This window comes from Pongo pygmaeus, chromosome 1 (assembly GCF_028885625.2).
Source record: "Pongo pygmaeus isolate AG05252 chromosome 1, NHGRI_mPonPyg2-v2.0_pri, whole genome shotgun sequence".
NCBI lineage: Eukaryota > Metazoa > Chordata > Mammalia > Primates > Hominidae > Pongo > Pongo pygmaeus.
In genome coordinates, this window is record NC_072373.2 from 919,704 (window position 1) to 932,362 (window position 12,659).

Sequence of the window (12,659 nt, forward strand, 5' to 3'; positions counted from 1 at the left end):
GAAGTCCAAATAAATGGTCAATGCAAGATATTTTTATACTTTTAGACAAAGAATGATAAATTATAGAAAAATACAAATAATAGAGAAACTGGCTTGAAGCCATAAATTCTAGGGGTGTCACTAGGAGGTATATGGGGGTGTAAATCTAGTGGAAAATAAGGGTTAATTCTTAAAGTTTATTTATTCAGGTCAACTGCATTCCTCCAATTCCCAGGCTCTGGTTGTAAGTGCTATTTTCTATTGTGATACAGGGAGGGTATCAGAAAAGTATAAGAACGTACCAAAGATTCCTGGAGGAATCTTTATAGCTTGCTGCATGCAGAAAAAGATAGCTCAGATAACCTTTTCTTCTAATGTTAACCAAAATATCTCCAATGTTTTCAGCTCAAACTAATAAATATGCCAAGTCAGCATATTTGTGGATGGTACGCCACGCATTCCTTTACTTTACTTTAATTATTTCACCACTGAACCACAACTTGTTCTAATAAGAAACATACTCATCCTTCAAAATAGAGTACTCATGTCCGTTTCCATAAATCAAACTTTGCTAATGGAATACATAAGAAATTTCTAAATGCACACAGTGTATGTTATGAAATCCAGATAGATACCATGTGCTATAAAATTTGCATCTTCTATTCCAAAGACAGGAAATAATTAAAGAACGACTGGAAAGTGCAAAATAATAACTACAGCATAACATTTGGATGGAAGGAAAAATGACTAAAACGAGGCAGATGCATAATTTAAAAATGAGCCAAGAACTCTGTAAGGTAATGAATTCATTAACTTCCCCACCAAGGGGAATTATTGTCCAACTTTCAAAATTATCTGGTATATACTCTCATAAACAATGTAGCGAGTAAGATGGCCGAATAGGAACAGCTCCGGTCTACAGCTCCCAGCGCGAGCGACGCAGAAGACGGGTGATTTCTGCATTTCCATCTGAGGTACCGTGTTCATCTCACTAGGGAGTGCCAGACAGTGGGCGCAGGTCAGTGGGTGAGCGCACCGTGCGCCAGCCGAAGCAGGGGCGAGGCATTGCCTCACTCGGGAAGCGCAAGGGGTCAGGGAGTTCCCCTTCTAGGGGTGACAGACGGCACCTGGAAAATCGGGCCACTCCCACCCGAATACTGTGCTTTTCCGACGGGCTTAGGAAACGGTGCCCCAGGAGAGTATAGCCCGCACCTGGCTCAGAGGGTCCTACGCCCACGGAGTCTCGCTGATTGCTAGCACAGCAGTCTGAGATCAAACAGCAAGTCGGCAGCCAGGCTGGGGGAGGGGCGCCCGCCATTGCCCAGGCTAGCTTAGGTAAACAAAGCAGCCTGGAAGCTTGAACTGGGAGGAGCCCACCACAGCTCAAGGAGGCCTGCCTGCCTCTGTAGGCTCCACCTCTGGGGGCAGGACACAGACAAACAAAAAGACAGCAGTAACCTCTGCAGACTTAAATGTCCCTGTCTGACAGCTGTGAGGAGAGCAGTGGTTCTCCCAGCACACAGCTGGAGATCTGAGAACGGGCAGACTGCCTCCTCAAGTGGGTCCCTGACCCCTGACCCCCGAGCAGCCTAACTGGGAGGTGCCCCCCAGCAGGGGCAGACTGACACCTCACACAGCCAGCCAGCTACTCCAACAGACCTGCAGCTGAGGGTTCTGTCTGTTAGAAGGAAAACTAACAGAAAGGACATCCACACCAAAAACCCATCTGTACATCACCATCATCAAAGACCAAAAGTAGATAAAACCACAAAGATGGGGAAAAAACAGAGCAGAAAAACTGGAAACTCTAAAAACCAGAGTACCTCTCCTCCTCCAAAGGAACGCAGTTCCTCACCAGCAACGGAACAAAGCTGGACGGAGAATGACTTTGACGAGCTGAGAGAAGAAGGCTTCAGACGATCAAATTACTCCGAGCTATGGGAGGATATTCAAACCAAAGGCAAAGAAGTTGAAAACTTTGAAAAAAATTTAGAAGAATGTATAACTAGAATAACCAATACAGAGAAGTGCTTAAAGGAGCTGATGGAGCTGAAAACCAAGGCTCGAGAACTACGTGAAGAATGCAGAAGCCTCAGGAGCCGATGCGATCAAATGGAAGAAAGGGTATCAGCCCTGGAAGATGAAATGAATGAAATGAAGCGAGAAGGGAAGTTTAGAGAAAAAAGAATAAAAAGAAACGAGCAAAGCCTCCAAGAAATGTGGGACTATGTGAAAAGACCAAATCTACGTCTGATTGGTGTACCTGAAAGTGACGGGGAGAATGGAAACAAGTTGGAAAACACTCTGCAGGATATTATCCAGGAGAACTTCCCCAATCTAGCAAGGCAGGCCAACATTCAGATTCAGGAAATACAGAGAACGCCATAAAGATACTCCTCGAGAAGAGCAACTCCAAGACACATAATTGTCAGATTCACCAAAGTTGAAATGAAGGAAAAAATGTTAAGGGCAGCCAGAGAGAAAGGTCAGGTTACCATCAAAGGGAAGCCCATCAGACTAACAGCGGATCTCTCGGCAGAAACCCTACAAGCCAGAAGAGAATGGGGGCCAATATTCAACATTCTTAAAGAAAAGAATTTTCAACTCAGAATTTCATATCCTGCCAAACTAAGCTTCATAAGTGAAGGAGAAATAAAATACTTTACAGACAAGCAAATGCTGAGAGATTTTGTCACCACCAGGCCTGCCCTAAAAGAGCTCCTGAAGGAAGCGCTAAACATGGAAAGGCACAACCGGTACCAGCCACTGCAAAATCATACCGAAATGTAAAGAACATCGAGACTAGGAAGAGACTGCATCAACTAACGAGCAAAATATCCAGCTAACATCATAATGACAGGATCAAATTCACACATAACAATATTAACTTTAAATGTAAATGGACTAAATGCTCCAATTAAAAGACACAGACTGGCAAACTGGATAAAGACTCAAGACCCATCAGTGTGCTGTATTCAGGAAACCCATCTCATGTGCAGAGACACACATAGGCTCAAAATAAAAGGATGGAGGAAGATCTACCAAGCAAATGGAAAACAAAAAAAGGCAGGGGTTGCAATCCTAGTCTCTGATAAAACAGACTTTAAACCAACAAAGATCAAAAGAGACAAAGAAGGCCATTACATAATGGTAAAGGGATTAATTCAACAAGAAGAGCTAACTATCGTAAATATATATGCACCCAATGCAGGAGCACCCAGATTCATAAAGCAAGTCCTGAGTGACCTACAAAGAGACTTAGACTCCCACACATTAATAATGGGAGACTTTAACACCCGACTGTCAACATTACACAGATCAACGAGACAGAAAGTCAACAAGGATACCCAGGAATTGAACTCAGCTCTGCACCAAGCAGACCTAATAGACATCTACAGAACTCTCCACCCCAAATCAACAGAATATACATTTTTTTCAGCACCACACCACACCTATTCCAAAATTGACCATATACTTGGAAGTAAAGCTCTCCTCAATAAATGTAAAAGAACAGAAATTGTAACAAACTGTCTCTCAGATCACAGTGCAATCAAGCTAGAACTCAGGATTAAGAATCTCACTCAAAACCGCTCAACTACGTGGAAACTGAACAACCTGCTCCTGAATGACTACTGGGTACATAACGAAATGAAGGCAGAAATAAAGATGTTCTCTGAAACCAACGAGAACCAAGACACAACATACCAGAATCTCTGGGATGCATTCAAAGCAGTGTGTAGAGGGAAATTTATAGCACTAAATGCCCACAAGAGAAAGCAGGAAAGATCCAAAATTGACACCCTAACATCACATTTAAAAGAACTAGAAAAGCAAGAGCAAACACATTCAAAAGCTAGCAGAAGGCAAGAAATAACTAAAATCAGAGCAGAACTGAAGGAAATAGAGACACAAAAAACCCTTCAAAAAATAAATGAATCCAGGAGCTGGTTTTTTGAAAGGATCAACAAAATTGATAGACCGCTAGCAAGATTAATAAAGAAAAAAAGAGAGAAGAATCAAAGAGATGCAATAAAAAATGATAAAGGGGATATCACCACCGATCCCACAGAAATACAAACTACCATCAGAGAATATTACAAACACCTCTATGCAAATAAACTAGAAAATCTGGAAGAAATGGATAAATTCCTCAACACATACACCCTCCCAAGACTAAACCAGGAAGAAGTCGAATCTCTGAATAGACCAATAACAGGAGCTGAAATTGTGGCAATAATCAATAGCTTACCAACCAAAAAAAGTCCAGGACCAGATGGGTTCACAGCCGAATTCTACCAGAGGTACAAGGAGGAGCTGGTACCATTCCTTCTGAAACTATTCCAATCAATAGAAAAAGAGGGAATCCTCCCTAACTCATTTTATGAGGCCAGCATCATCCTGATACCAAAGCCTGGCAGAGACACAACAAAAAAAGAGAATTTTAGACCAATATCCTTGATGAACATTGATGCAAAAATCCTCAATAAAATACTGGCAAACAGAATCCAGCAGCACATCAAAAAGCTTATCCACCATGATCAAGTGGGCTTCATCCCTGGGATGCAAAGCTGGTTCAATATACGCAAATCAATAAATGTAATCCAGCATATAAACAGAACCAAAGACAAAAACCACATGATTATCTCAATAGATGCAGAAAAGGCCTTTGACAAAATTCAACAACCCTTCATGCTAAAAACTCTCAATAAATTAGGAATTGATGGGACGTATCTCAAAATAATAAGAGCTATTTATGACAAACCCACAGCCAATATCATACTGAATGGGCAAAAACTGGAAGCATTCCCTTTGAAAACTGGCACAAGACAGGGATGCCCTCTCTCACCACTTCTATTCAACATAGTGTTGGAAGTTCTGGCCAGGGCAATTAGGCAGGAGAAGGAAATCAAGGGTATTCAATTAGGAAAAGAGGAAGTCAAATTGTCCCTGTTTGCAGATGACATGATAGTATATCTAGAAAACCCCATTGTCTCAGCCCAAAATCTCCTTAAGCTGATAAGCAACTTCAGCAAAGTCTCAGGATACAAAATCAATGTGCAAAAATCACAAGCATTCTTATACATCAATAACAGACAAACAGAGAGCCAAATCATGAGTGAACTCCCATTCACAATTGCTTCAAAGAGAACAAAATACCTAGGAATCCAACTTACAAGGGATGTGAAAGACCTCTTCAAGGAGAACTACAAACCACTGCTCAAGGAAATAAAAGAGGATACAAACAAATGGAAGAACATTCCATGCTCATGGGTAGGAAGAATCAATATCATGAAAATGGCCATCCTTCCCAAGGTAATTTACAGATTCAATGCCATCCCCATCAAGCTACCAATGACTTTCTTCACAGAATTGGAAAAAACTACTCTAAAGTTCATATGGAACCAAAAAAGAGCCCGCATCGCCAAGTCAATCCTAAGCCAAAAGAACAAAGCTGGAGGCATCACACTACCTGACTTCAAACTATACTACAAGGCTACAGTAACCAAAACAGCATGGTACTGGTACCAAAACAGAGATATAGATCAATGGAACAGAACAGAGCCATCAGAAATAATGCCACATATCTACAAGTATCTGATCTTTGACAAACCTGACAAAAACAAGAAATGGGGAAAGGATTCCCTATTTAATAAATGGTGCTGGGAAAACTGGCTAGCCATATGTAGAAAGCTGAAACTGGATCCCTTCCTTACACCTTACACAAAAATCAATTCAAGATGGATTAAAGACTTAAATGTTAGACCTAAAACCATAAAAACCCTAGAAGAAAACCTAGGCATTACCATTCAGGACATAGGCATGGGCAAGGACTTCATGTCTAAAACACCAAAAGCAATGGCAACAAAAGCCAAAGTTGACAAATGGGATCTAATTAAACTCAAGAGCTTCTGCACAGCAAAAGAAACTACCATCAGAGTGAACAGGCAACCTACAAAATGGGAGAAAATTTTTGCAACCTACTCATCTGACAAAGGGCTAATATCCAGAATCTACAATGAACTCCAACAAATTTACAAGAAAAAAACAAACAACCCCATCAAAAAGTGGGCGAAGGACATGAACAGACACTTCTCAAAAGAAGACATTTATGCAGCCAAAAATCACATGAAAAAATGCTCACCATCACTGGCCATCAGAGAAATGCAAATCAAAACCACAATGAGATACCATCTCACACCAGTTAGAATGGCAATCATTAAAAAGTCAGGAAACAACAGGTGCTGGAGAGGATGTGGAGAAATAGGAACACTTTTACACTGTTGGTGGGACTGTAAACTAGTTCAACCCTTGTGGAAGTCAGTGTGGCGATTCCTCAGGGATCTAGAACTAGAAATTCCATTCGACCCAGCCATCCCATTACTGGGTATATACCCAAAGGACTATAAATCATGCTGCTATAAAGACACATGCACACGTATGTTTATTGTGGCATTATTCACAATAGCAAAGACTTGGAACCAACCCAGATGTCCAACAATGATAGACTGGATTAAGAAAATGTGGCACATATACACCATGGAATACTATGCAGCCATAAAAAATGATGAGTTCACGTCCTTTGTAGGGACATGGATGAAATTGGAAATCATCATTCTCAGTAAACTATCGCAAGAACAAAAAACCAAACACCGCATATTCTCACTCATAGGTGGGAATTGAACAATGAGAACACATGGACACAGGAAGGGGAACATCACACTCTGGGGACTGTTGTGGGGTGGGGGGAGGGGGGAGGGATAGCATTGGGAGATATACCTAATGCGAGATGACGAGTTGGTGGGTGCAGCGCACCAGCATGGCACATGTATACATATGTAACTTACCTGCACATTGCGCACATGTACCATAAAACCTAAAGTATAATAATAATAATAATAATAATAAAAGAAAAAAAAAATAAAAAATAAATAAAAAAAAAAACAATGTAGCAAATGACAGTAGATTTGAATAATTTGACTTCTTTTTATGTTGTTCTTCTTAATGACCATAAGGGGATAGGAGTGGCCTCTGAGAGCAGACAACATGTCAGAGGGGACTAGCTCATTGCTTTCCTGAGCCGGAGCCTACTGGAGTGAAAGACTTTTGAAATGTCATTTATGATAGCCTTGGAAGGCTCAATATTCACTGGTGACCTCTTCATCTCCACCACCAGAGTCATTGGCATGAAAAATAGGATTACCATTTCCTGCACAGGAATGTCAGTAGGAGTGATTTCAATGATGCCATTTACTGATAAGGTACAAGGCATCCATATCGTTTTCAGCAAACTAACTTCAGAGAGATGGAATGATTTCCCCAAGGCCATGGTATGTCAGAGAAAATCACAGAGCTAGGTCTCCTGATTCCCTCCATGAATCACTACCTGGAATGGGTAAAGGGTCTGAACCAGACACCATTGCTTAATTCAGTCCTCCCTCAGGCTCTTTCCAATAATAATAAATAACAAAAACAGCAGACATTCCGTCTTAGTGTATTCAAGCTGTTATGACAAATGTATCTTAAATGGGGTAACCTATAAACAAGAGAAATGTATTTCTCAGAGTTGTGGAACCTGCAAAGTTTAAGATGAAGTGACTGAAGATTCAGTGTCTGGAGAAGGCTTGCTTTCTGGTTCATAGATGGTGGCTTGTAGGACACCATAGTTGGTACTGTCTGCTGTGACCTCACATGGTAGGAGGCACAAAAAAGCTCTCCCAAGCCTCCTTTAGAAAGGCATAAATCTTACTCAAGAGGATGCTACCCTCATGACTTAATCATTTCCCAAAAGGCCCCAACTCCTAATACTATCACATTGAGGGTTAAGATTTAAGCATATGGATTTGGGGAGGATACAAACACTCAGACCATCGCACATTCCCACCACTATCCTAGGCTGTATGATTTCATTCACTTCATGTTCACTCTTCCCAACCTTCTCGGGACTGGCTTCACGGACCTATGCATGGGGTCCCACACTCAAAGGGCTCCATGCATGGTTTCATGCTCTGCTGTTATCATTGGAAGATTTAATCATTTCATCTTTAAGTATGCATGTGACAGAGGAACTGGAGAGGTTGGCAGAGTGCATGCAGTTTTGGTTCAGCAGCAGTGACTACACAAGTGGGCTCAGGCAACACCCACATGAGGCAGTTGGCCTGGTGTTCTTATGCACACACACACACACACAAACACACACACACACACACACCTTGCAATATTTCAAAGCACCAGAGGACCCCAAGCAGCGGCTGGGGTATGACTGGGCTCAGATTGGTAGTGATGACAGAAGCAGTGCCACAGGTGGCAGTAGGGTACAAACATCCCTAACGGGGAAGAGAGGAGATGCTCTCCATGGCAGGAGCAAGTGACTGCTGATGGCAGGCCTATTTTCCCTCTTCCCCAGAGTCCATCTCTGTTGCATTCATGGAATATGATCTATCTGACTGAGTTCAGGACAGGAAATGGCAAGAAGTTTAGGCAGTAAACTTTGTTAGTAAATCATTACCAAATAAAAATATACACTGCTTATTGCATCAAAGCACAACAAAGACTTACTCTGACTCATGAAACAAGTTCAAAATGTATGTTTTAATTGCTACAACATTGTAAAACAAATATCCACAGGCTTAGAAATAGAAATGACATTTAAAGAGCATTGAAATAATTTTAACTATGTAATAATTTGCTGTTAACTGTAGTCATGGAAGAGAACACTAACGTGATTTGTACAAAACACTGGTGAAAGAAAATGAAGAGGAATACAAACAAATGGGAAGACATCCAATGTTCATGGATTGAAAGAATTAATATTATTTAAATGACCAAACTACAGATTCAATGCAATGTCTATCAAAATACCAATGACATTATGCACACAAATAGTAAAATACATTCTAAGATTTGTATGGAACTATAAAAGACCCCAAATAGTCAAAGAAATCTTGAACAAAAAGAGCAAGCCTGGAGCCATAACAGTACCAAACTTCAAACTATACAAACAAGTAATAAGCAAAACAGGATGGTACTGGCATAAAAAAGACACATAGAACCATGAAACAGAACAGAGAACCCAGAAATAAATCCACACATCTACAGCTAACTGATTTAATTTTTTTATTTTTAATTACTATAATAGTAATATATAATTATGGAGTGTATGTGATATTTTGATAAAGGCATACAATGTGTAATGATCAAACTGGGGTAATTGGGATAACCATCACCAAAAATATGTACTATTTCTTTGTGTTGACAATATTCCAATTCCACACTTTCAGTTATTCTTTAAGATATACAATAAATTCTACAATAAATTACTGTTTATTATAGTCACTCTGTTGTGCTACCAATTACTGGCTCTTATTCATTATATCTAATTATATTTTTGCAACTATTAACCAACCCCACTTTGTCACCCCTCCCCTGTACCCTTCCCACCCTGGTGACCATCAGTCTATTCTCTATTTCCACTAGTTCCATTTTTAAAAATTTTAGCTCCCACAGATGAGTGAGAACATGCAAAATCTTTCTGTACCTGATGCAGTCAACTGATTTTTGACAACAGAGCCAAGAATGTTTATTGGGAAGAATACAGTGTCTTCAATATACTGTGCAGGGAAAACTGGATATTTTTAAGCAGAAAAATGAAACTGAACTCCCAATTCTTATACCATAACAAAATCAACTCAAAATGGATTAAAGAACTAAATGTAATCATTTTTATTACTGCTGTCACATTCCAGTCCTTGTTGTTGACCTAAAATATACCTGATGTTTAATCATTTCCTGGGATTCATTCCCCTATAAAACACATAAACTTGTCATAGACCATCCAGAGTGGTATCAGGACTTAAGAATCCCTGATGAGCTCTCTGCTAAATTGTGTAAAAATAACTTCACTAAGTTGAAAGGAACAGTAACTGGTACATTAAGTGTCTAAATAAGAAAGACATTTTACAGTTTTCAATTGGATCCACCAAGTCAAGGGACATTTTTTTTGTTTTAGACATAAACAAAAATATAAATTTATAATTACCGGAAAATAAATTGAAAATAATAGAATTGTTATACTAAGTGCCAACTTCAGTTAGACAAATTTCATTTCCATTTCTGCATAACTAAAAACAAACATTCTCATGGACAATATTTTGGCAAAAGTATGTGTTTTCAAAATTTATGGGGAAAATGCTATGAAGAAAAAGGTTGTTAAGAATTATATACATCTTTGTAAAACAATTTTGTCCAGAAATCAGTGATATTTTTTCTTCCATTGATTACTTTTTGCTCCTGAACTCTAGGAATGAAATAATATTTTAATTACTATACACCGCTGAATGGATGTGTATCTGAGTCCTGAGACCTTAGGCAGAAAGTGTTTCTACATTTTCATAGAGCAGATTCTCTGACTCACTCGTGTCAGGGCCCCCATCACCTCCTTGTTTCTCAGGCTATAGATGATGGGGTTGAGCAATGGGGTGAGGATGGTGTAGAAGACAGCCAGAATCTTGTCCTCTGTTGGAGATCGCAGGGATCTTGGACGTAGATAGGTATAAACAGAAGGTGCATAGAAGAAAGTCACTACAGTGAGGTGGGTGCTGCAGGTCAAATAGGCTTTCTTCCTCCCTTCTGCAGATTTCATGTGGTAGACAGCAAGGAGAACCCGCCCATAGGAACATGAAATACCAATGAAGGGAAACACGAGAAACATGGTGGTGCTCAAAAACACTGTGCCCTCATAGACCCAGGTGTCCATGCAGGCCAGAGTCACCATTGCTGGGACATCACAGAAGAAATGATTGATGACTCTAGATGGGCAATAAGGAATATGGAGTAGATATACAGTGTGAGCACGAGCATTGATAGAGCTTATGATCCAAGACCCTGCTATTATCAGCACACACACTCTTTTGCTCATGTGGATGAAATAGTGAAGAGGAAAGCAAATAGCAATGTAACGATCATAGGCCATTGATGTCAGGAGTAGCGCTTCTACAACGGCTAAAGTCGTGAAGAAGAAACTCTGAATCACACACCCAGTGAAGGAGACAGACTTGCTTCCATTCAGCAAATGAGAAGCCATCTTAGGAACAATGGTGGAGATGTAATTTAGGTCAATGAGGGAGAGCTGACTAAGTAGGAAATACATGGGTGTGTGGAGGTGGGTGTCCAAGAAGATGAGAAGAATCATGGATAGGTTTCCAATTAGAGCCATCAGGAAAATGAAAACAATGAGAATGAAGAGGAAAAGCCCAATTATTGATGGTGGGAACAGCCCCAATAAGATGAAATCCGTTGACATTTGATTGTAATTTTCCATGGGGCATTCGTACGATCCTTCCTGAAGGGAGACACAAGGGTAAGTTAAGACAGAAATTCGTCCTTATCCACAGAATTTCATTCCCTGAATAGACCAATAACAAGTTCTGAAATTGAGGCTATAATAAATATCCTACCAACCAAAGAAAAGGCCCAGGTCCAGATGGATTATCGCTGAATTCTATCAGAGGTCCAAAGTGGAGCTGGTACAATTTCTTCTGAAATTATTCCAAACAATTGAAAAGGGGGGAATCCACCGTAACTCTTTTTTTTTTTTTTTTTTTTTTGAGACGGAGTCTCGCTCTGTCGCCCAGCCCGGAGTGCAGTGGTGTGATCTGGACTCACTGCAAGCTCACGCCATTCTCCTGCCTCAGCCTCCCGAGTAGCTGGGACTACAGGCGTTGCCACCACGCCTGGCTAATTTTTTGGTATTTTTTAGTAGAGACGGGGTTTCACCGTGTTATCCAGGATGGTCTTGATCTCCTGACCTCGTGATCTGCCCACCTTGGCCTCCCAAAGTGCTGGGATTACAGGCGTGAGCCCCCACACCTGGCCTGTATACAGTTTTTAAAAGCGAAGAAATTTTGACACATGCTACAACGTGGATGAAGCTTGAATACATTATGCTAAGTGAAATAAGCCTGTCACAGAAAGACAAATATTGTATGAATTTACTTACATGAAGTACCCTCTGTCGTGAAATTCATAGAGACAGAAAGTGGTATGTTGGACCCCAGAGGATGGGGGAAGGGAGAGAAGGAGAGTCATTGTTTGACAAGAACAAAGTGTTAGTTGGAGACAATGAAATTGTTTTTGAGATAGCTGCATGGTAGTGATGGTTGCACAACAATATATGTGCTTAATGACACAGAATTCTACACTTAAAAAGGTGAAAGTGGTGTTTCTCTTATGTATATTTACCCTAATAAAAAAATATCACTTAAATGTACTGAGACTATTCCAATTTGGATTTCCAAATACATTTTTAAAAAATCTTGGCAGGTTTCTAAGCCTCTGCAGAGCAATTTATTTTCAGGTATTTTATGACATTGGTAATTTAAAAAAAAATTTAGAAGAGAAAATTATTTTCATAAGTGTCATTTGGAATCGATAGGAGACTGGCATTAAGACAAATCCAATACTATATACAAATCCAATGCTATATACAAATCCAATACCATATAATTTATATTATTGGTTAATTATTGGTAAGTAGAACATGTAACATTTGAAATTTTTTTTAATTTTTTTATTATTATACTTTAGGCTCTATGGTACATGTGCGCAATGTGCAGGTAAGTTACATATGTATACATGTGCCATGCTGGTGTGCTGCACCCATTAACTCGTCATCTAGCATTAGG

The 12,659-nt window shown here is 40.0% G+C and overlaps 2 protein-coding genes across 7 annotated transcripts in view; both read right to left on the reverse strand.

The window, feature by feature from the left end:
• The window catches only part of LOC129033190 (olfactory receptor 2L13), a 161,339-nt gene that overhangs the window by 76,519 nt on the left and 72,161 nt on the right, over positions 1–12,659 (reverse strand). The window lies entirely within an intron of this gene.
• LOC129033202 (olfactory receptor 2L3-like) overlaps positions 8,550–12,659 on the reverse strand; it is a 76,330-nt gene continuing 72,220 nt past the window's right edge. For all 3 annotated transcript variants that reach the window (XM_063670588.1, XM_063670589.1, XM_063670590.1), the window contains one exon: positions 8,550–11,317. In XM_063670588.1, the coding sequence (XP_063526658.1) occupies positions 10,358–11,317 (960 nt within the window). In that variant the 3' untranslated portion in view covers positions 8,550–10,357. The remainder of the gene's footprint in view (positions 11,318–12,659) is intronic.